Source organism: Hyposmocoma kahamanoa, unplaced genomic scaffold, assembly GCF_003589595.1.
Source record: "Hyposmocoma kahamanoa isolate Upper Pololo Valley unplaced genomic scaffold, ASM358959v1 90455, whole genome shotgun sequence".
Classification (NCBI taxonomy): domain Eukaryota; kingdom Metazoa; phylum Arthropoda; class Insecta; order Lepidoptera; family Cosmopterigidae; genus Hyposmocoma; species Hyposmocoma kahamanoa.
The window spans coordinates 2,695-10,053 of record NW_020654629.1 but is presented as its reverse complement, the minus strand read 5'-3'; the positions used below and the strand labels follow the sequence as shown (position 1 = coordinate 10,053).

Here is a 7,359-nt window from a genome sequence, read left to right as displayed (position 1 = left end):
TACCTACACTATTAACTGCCAGCACTAAAACTATTCTTCTTTAGAATGAAACATTAATTAATTCGAATTTGTTTATTGTTTGCGATGAGCGAAAGAATTTTTCAAATCGGCTTAGTAGTTCCGGATATAAAAAAATATATGATATTACATTGTATAACAACGATAAAATTTACAACGAAAGAAACAACGAAGACGATGAATAGAGTACTAATATTCTTGCTTACAGAAGACAAGCCGATGATACCGAGGTGAAGCGAAACGGCACCTATAGAAAGATATGGGAAAAAGAATCCCCGAGCACGACAAAGATGCAGACACCAAAATATTATACAAAAAATCTTATAATAGCATTTACACACATTCGAGAACATGCTCAGGTATTTCACAGCAAACCAAGAGTACAACATTTTCGAGGAGAAAACTACCAAATAGCAATGTGTTCACAGATGGACAGACGATAAAAAAAGACCTCAGTATCGAAACAGATATCTGTGTCCTCAGAAGATACTATAAATACAAGAGAAATTGGATGTCATCAAAAGCAGCAACATCAGCTAAGTCCAAGTACTCAAACTATACTGAAATTGACACCATTGCAGAGTTCAGAGACTCAAGCGCTTGCGGTGACAAATTGCTAGGAGAAGATTTGGGAAATCTACGTCCGCCAACGAACATGGATAGGACAGACATGTTGCTGGAAAATTTCAAGGACTTACTTAATAAATGGATCAGAAAGCATTTGATCCAAGGTAAAGATACAAGAGGGAAAATTGAAGATATTTTTGAAGCTATCTTTCAAGGCGTCGAGTCGAGACGAGCTCGAAAGTCTTCTTCTTGTACGACTTTTATTTTGAGTAAAGAGGATGAAACAGATAACAAAAAAGTTCAAGTAGTAGATGTAGCCGCCTCTACAGATTACAACGGTCAATGCTGCATCAGTAGACATCCTAACATACCCAGTTATGAAAATTTCGAACAATCCCGGTATACTGTCCCAATAATTTGCAAGAATTTAAGAATAATATCGACTTTAAGCATACCACGCAATATACATAGACGTAAAAGATATAATAGAAAAAGTAAACTCCGAAGAATTAAAGTTAATAGAACACCGAACAAAAATTTATTGATATCATATATGAAAACACCACCGAAGTTTTTGGCAACCGTATCGAGTTATAACTTGTTGGCTATTTCAACTAAATCATTAATAAAACGCTGCGTCAATTTCGACGCTAATCGTTTCAAAGATATCGATAAAAACCAACAACAACATTTGATACTTTTTTCTGAACCGTCCTACAAAAGCGCAACTGCCTCTGCGATATCTATAGAAGAAGTAAAATACAAAGATTTAAAAAAATTGAAAATGCATTTCAATGATAAACACCGTCTTCTGAAGAGTAAAAGTTTATTAGAGAAAAACTCGCAAAGAAAAAACGAGAAACCAGCTCACAAAGAAATGAATCATTCCAATAATACGGATACAGTAACCTATAGCACAAAAAACGAAAACACGGATATGTTCAATAACACAGATATATTCGATATCACAGCTAAGTTCAAAAACACACATACTTACAAAAACACAGATCCACTCAAAAATGCAAGTCCAGTAAAAAACACAAGTCCAGTCAAAAACACAAGTCTATACAAAAACACAGATCCACTCAAAAAGACAAATCCACTCAAAAGCTCACATCCACACAAAAACAGAAATTCATTCTTAAACACAGATGCGTTCAAAGACACCAAGTACGCAATTTTTAAAGCTAATGCACAAATTTCATCCATTCTGAACGAGAGGAAGCACAGCGAACCTGTAGTTTCAATTGATTTATTGAATCAGACCTTGGAATATCAAAGAGAAAGAGAAATTAACAGGTTTAAAAGTGAAGAAAATAAGAATGTGAAAAAAACCAAAAATAAACGTCACGACAGATCATTATCTATTATACGCAAGTACGAAAGAAAAAGGCGTCATAATTTTACATATTTGTACAAAAGAGTCAACAGTAAAACTTTTGAACGTGACAAACTCGTGAGAAATATGGAAGATATTATCAAATACATCACCAATTTGAATGGCGGTGGAAACATAAAATTTGAAGTACATTTTGTTCTAGGTTCTGGTAATGTTGATAATAATGAAGAATTACTTAGAATGGAAAACTCTTCTAAATTAGTTCAAAAACAAACAATGAAATCTAAATATTCTAAACCAATTAATGAGACACAGAAACCTACTATGGTGTTCACTGCTAACCAAGCCCCAGGTACAGTTAACAAGATCTTCCTTGCAATGAACAAAAAATCAACTGGATGTATGTGTGACCAAAAAATATCCATAATTTCTTCTCGTACTGAATTAGAAAAAGAGTCTCCAGGAATTGGATGTATGTGTGACAAAGGAATATCTGAATTTTCTGCTCATACTGAATTAGGAAAAGAAATTACTCCTGAAATTATTCCAATATTGGATGGAGCCGCGAGTCAAACTAAGTACATGGTTAGTACACATTCTATACCAAAAGATAATGCGATGGAAATTATTCAAGAACTACAGCAAGAAAATATGAAGGAAAATGCCAAAGACAAAGATTACAAAGTGCAGCAAACTAGTAAACAGGCAGTTCCATTTATAGATTTTGATCTAAAGCAAGAAATAGAGGAACTTAGAACGGCTATAAGAGATTTAGCATCAACTACAGAGAAACTACTGAAGGAACATTACCAAACCAAAATTTCAACTGCAGATGGAACTATCAACAGTGATACAAGAATAGAAAGCAAAAAGGGTTCTAGTTTGAACTTAGATGCTACATTACCAAATCATAGAAACAGTGTAGAGTTGGGGACAGTAGGTAAGAAATATTCGAGTATAATTAATAGTGTAGAGAATAGATCAAATAGTAAAAGGCTTTCGAGCGGTGACGCCACTACAAACAGTCTGGATAGAATAGATAGTAAAGAAGAGGAAGAAAATGAAGTAAGGGTTATACAATACATTACAAATACGAGTTTAATCAAAGATCAAACGATAAAGGCAACGCAGTATTCTACAAAAATACCACCACCCAATTATCACAAATCTGACAGTATTCAAGTTGTCACTGGAAATAAGCGTGACAAAGGTTTGCAAAATTCTAGTCAGAAGGTGACAATAGAACAATCACAGGAACAAAAGAAAAGAATGACATCTGCATTAAAGAAACACAGCGCGTCATACAGAGTTATAGAAAGTGAATCAGTTATAAAAGTAACTAACATGACGTCAAATTCGAGTGATTCGAAGCAGCAAATGTATTATGATAAAGCACTTACGTGTTCTTTGCCAAGATCGAGGTCTCTTTTTGAATTTTCTATGGATTTTACTAATCGGGATATACTCGCTTACTTTTGCGACAATATTAAGACACCGTTACGCTCTGCGTTCACGTACGTGACGCCCGCAATTTCGCCTTCGAGTAGAAGTCGAAGCGAGTCCAGAAGAGGTAACGTGATAAATATAGAGGAGGGACAAATTTCCAAGACGAGTAACGAAGAAAGCGATCAACACAAGAGCAGTGGATCAACAATTTTCGAAGAAACTTATTCTCCTGATGGATCAAAGCAGGTTAAGTTTAGAACAATGGGTGTCAATGAAGGTGTTTTGTTATGTACGGTAATATTTGTTCCTGTGATCATTATTATTGTGCTACTGTATGAGTTTGTATTAAAAGAGAAAAATTCTAGTCCGCCTAAAAGCGATCTTGATCCTAATCTTTACTTAAAATTGTCTGATTTAGGTTTTTGATGCTTTTTTAAACACTGTTTTAATAAAGTTTTCTACTTTATATGATTTTGCAATTCACTTGAAAACGCAGGCATTTATCACAATAACATTAACACAGAAGATGAACTAAATTGCACACTCGAATGTATTTTATGTTTTTAAAATACGTAGTGAAAAGTTCTGCTGTAATTTGTAAATAGTGTATTGTCTAAGATAAAACACACATAGAGAGATACTACAGCTAGTTGGACACACAGAATCCATTTTACTTTCTTACACGCAAAATAGGCGCTTTGTCGTCGAGTTGCGGATACCAGCCCGTTGCACCAAGTACCAAGTACCAAGTACTCTCTTTCAGAAGTCACAAACTCAATTATTTACTACAAAACTTTAAATGTATATCTGATGAAAATTTCTAGAAGTTAGGTAATTTTAATCGTCATTCATGAGTAAATATGTCTCCCTAAATGTTCACCATACATTTGGTTATACAGTCAAGATCAAAATCACATCAACAGTCACCTAAGGCGATATCCACAAAAGCGCGGAGCGCCGCCGTCACGAATGCTGTATTTTAATTTTGAATCGGTTTCTGGCAATTTTCACGCATAACCTCATACGGGCAAATGTTATTAATGGCATAGCGATGACACTAACACAAAAATTTTAACACGTCTTATTGGTTAATTAATCTCCAAAATTCCAAAGTTCCAAATATAAATATTAAATTAAGGGACACATAAGATTGAAACTGAAATAAGCAGAACGTTGACTTTTGTAAAATGTGCTGTATTAGCAGCACACCGAATATATTTAAAATTGATCAATTCCCGTGCAGATTGTTTTGACGCAGACTGTGCCATTTTCAATTGTGGATTTTGTGAAAGAGACCTTTTTCCAAATGATCAATGTTTGTTACAGAAATTATTGAGTAGCGACAATATGCAGCACTATGAAGAAAAAAATACTGTAAAAAATAAGAAAACTTCAAAACCAACAGGAAAATGTCAGGAACTTTTACAAACTTACGTCGTGGCATTCGCTATTCAAGAAACATACGATGAACCGCCCACTGGACGTCAAAAGCTTTGTAAGAAACGAAGTTTATCTGAGATCATTTCCTCATTAACTCCAACTGCTTCGAATAAAACGGTGGCTTTGGATTCCAAGTCAGTTCAAAGACTTGCTCAGAAATGTGACACATATCAAGATTGCAATGAAATAAAAATTGATATAATTGATGAACACGACAAACAAAGCGGCGATGTGAAAAAGGATCCTCCACAAAAAATAGTCTACATTGCAGACAATAACATTGCAGAGGACAATTACAACATGCAGCCGCAAACACTATTCTATTGCTCAAAAAACAAACCAAAAACTGAAAGAAAACGATCTAAAAAATCAAACCATGCTGTCAAGGTTAAAAATATGACTTTTAAAATTAAAAATAACAACATGAAGAAGAAAATAGAACAATATTATCCAAAGGAGAAACATAGCTCGGCGAGTGCACAAATTCAAAAAGATTTGTGCTCCGATGCTCTATCGAAATTGCTTTCTCGGACCAGATTATTAAAAAATGCTCAAGCCACCGAAAACTTGCTTAAAGTAGCAGAACTAAACAGGAATGGCGAAGAATTGGACTACAACGGCAACGAAAATTCGTCCTTGTTTTCAGAATCTACTTCAAAATGTCTACCTACTGACACTTCAAGTCATAATACTTTGACGCAAGATGGTAGTGGAACAGCTACACGATCAGACGAGTTTTTCATTATCAATACTGACTCTGTCGTAAAGTTGGAGTTACCTCCAGGAGGCACAAATCCTTATAAGCCTAATATCTTCAATATGGTCGTAGCTTACAACACAGCAATGCCTCCTACGGAAAAGCGATTTAATGAAAAAGAGAGATTTTCCTTTGGAAGTCTTACAAGCACTGAGACTCTTACTGCTGTGAATGGTTCTTTAACGTCTACACCACCATATTTTGTTTCGAAAACCAACAAAAACTCACAAATATTAAATTTTGCCCAACAGGATTTCAGTGACCGAACTCTTCAAGGTGAAAAGACTATTTCAGAAAAAACTATTAGTTACAACCAATTTTTCATCGCCAAAACTAGCTCAGACTTACAAAATCAGAGTTCTGATTCTGCTTGTACAAGGTCTGAATCAGGTTCCTATGCACCAATTTATTGTGACAAAGCAAATTTCCAATCACAAATCGTAGATTCAGAGAGCGTAGATACACATAGTGTACATTCAAATAGACATAGTATATTTGATAACGTCATTAATTTGGGACTATACCCAGAATTAGTACAATCAACAAATTCTGCTAACAAATTTAAAGATTCTTTTGAAAATCAAGTTATCGTGATAGACAAACAACCTTCTCTCTTTGTAACAGACAAACAACCTTTTTTGTCACAAACAAATGCCAAAACTATTGATCGAATTAAAAAATCTAGAACCGGTTTCAAAAAGTATCCTCATAATAATTTGAAATATATGCCGACACATAAAAATCTGAGTTTACCAAACAACGCTGCTATAAGAGCAATGCTTGACGACGCTAATTCAAGAAAGGCGAATTTCGAAGAAACTAATTCTCGATTACAGCCTGGTGTCCCTAAATCCATGCCTGAGTTATGGGACCGGCTTTCTTTAGTGCTAGATTCAGCCATAACAAGACTAGAGCAGACGCTAGCTGAGAAAATCATAAAGGAAATCAAAAGCAACACTTTTTCAGATTCTAAACCACTATTTCAAATGAAAAAAGTTCAAAATCACGTTATTACTGCCAATAAATCATTGGACATCAAGCTGAGTATTTTAAAGGCTTCTGAAGACAAGGAAGTATTAGTTAAAGACGAATCAGAAACAATAATTGATGGGGATAAAAATTTCCAATGTGATTTGATCGAGAGTAGGGTTATAGATCAGTTGATGTTGCGTTTGAGTTTTGAGCATCCTAAAGCATTAGTTAGTCGTGTATCTCAAGTGAAGATTCTCAAAACTCCTAGTGCATCGGATAGGTTGAAAGAGCCTCAAATTCTTAGGAAATGTTTTGAACTACTGAATCCTCCATCTTCTGAAACGCAGACGTTGGAAGAAATTAAAGGGGCAGAAATATCAGCTACGGCAACATTATTGTCAAATAACACAGACGTGCGTCTTCGTTCATTAAGCAGTCGTTTCAAGGGTGCATTAGAAACACCAGCCGAATTCATCAAAGAAAATGCGTTAGTAATTACGACAGTACCTGTATTTTTTTTGGGTTTGTTTACCTTGTATTGTTTAATTGCACTCGCTACAAAATTGTGAATTTTGGTGTCAATTTGTGTTTTAATTTCTTGCGTGTGACTTTTGGACTAACTATTACACTTTCTAGAGGCTAAGAAATAAATCCAGTAGATTGTAGTGCAGCGCTGCTAAGTGCGTGGTTATAAGTGCACCTCTTATTATTAATATATGTAGATAATTCAGCTGATATAGAGCAACACATTTTAGTAGCTGTAGAGTTTCATGTGAAAGTGTTCGTCCAGGCAAGTACCTTACTTATTTCTGGCTAAGCA

At 34.9% G+C, this 7,359-nt stretch overlaps 2 protein-coding genes across 2 annotated transcripts; both read left to right on the top strand.

Moving 5' to 3' along the window:
- Positions 1-277: 277 nt before the first annotated feature.
- On the top strand, positions 278-3,796 carry LOC113236252. The gene has a single exon (XM_026472258.1). The coding sequence runs from the start codon at positions 278-280 to the stop codon at positions 3,794-3,796; it is 3,519 nt and encodes a 1,172-aa protein (XP_026328043.1).
- A 921-nt stretch (positions 3,797-4,717) lies between these two features.
- On the top strand, positions 4,718-7,141 carry LOC113236253. The gene has a single exon (XM_026472259.1). The coding sequence runs from the start codon at positions 4,718-4,720 to the stop codon at positions 7,106-7,108; it is 2,391 nt and encodes a 796-aa protein (XP_026328044.1). The 3' UTR covers positions 7,109-7,141.
- Positions 7,142-7,359: the final 218 nt, after the last annotated feature.

Coding starts and splice junctions, on each gene's coding strand:
- LOC113236252 (XM_026472258.1), top strand. CDS start 278: ATGGGAAAAAGAATCCCCGAGCACGACAAAGATGCAGACACCAAAATA.
- LOC113236253 (XM_026472259.1), top strand. CDS start 4,718: ATGCAGCACTATGAAGAAAAAAATACTGTAAAAAATAAGAAAACTTCA.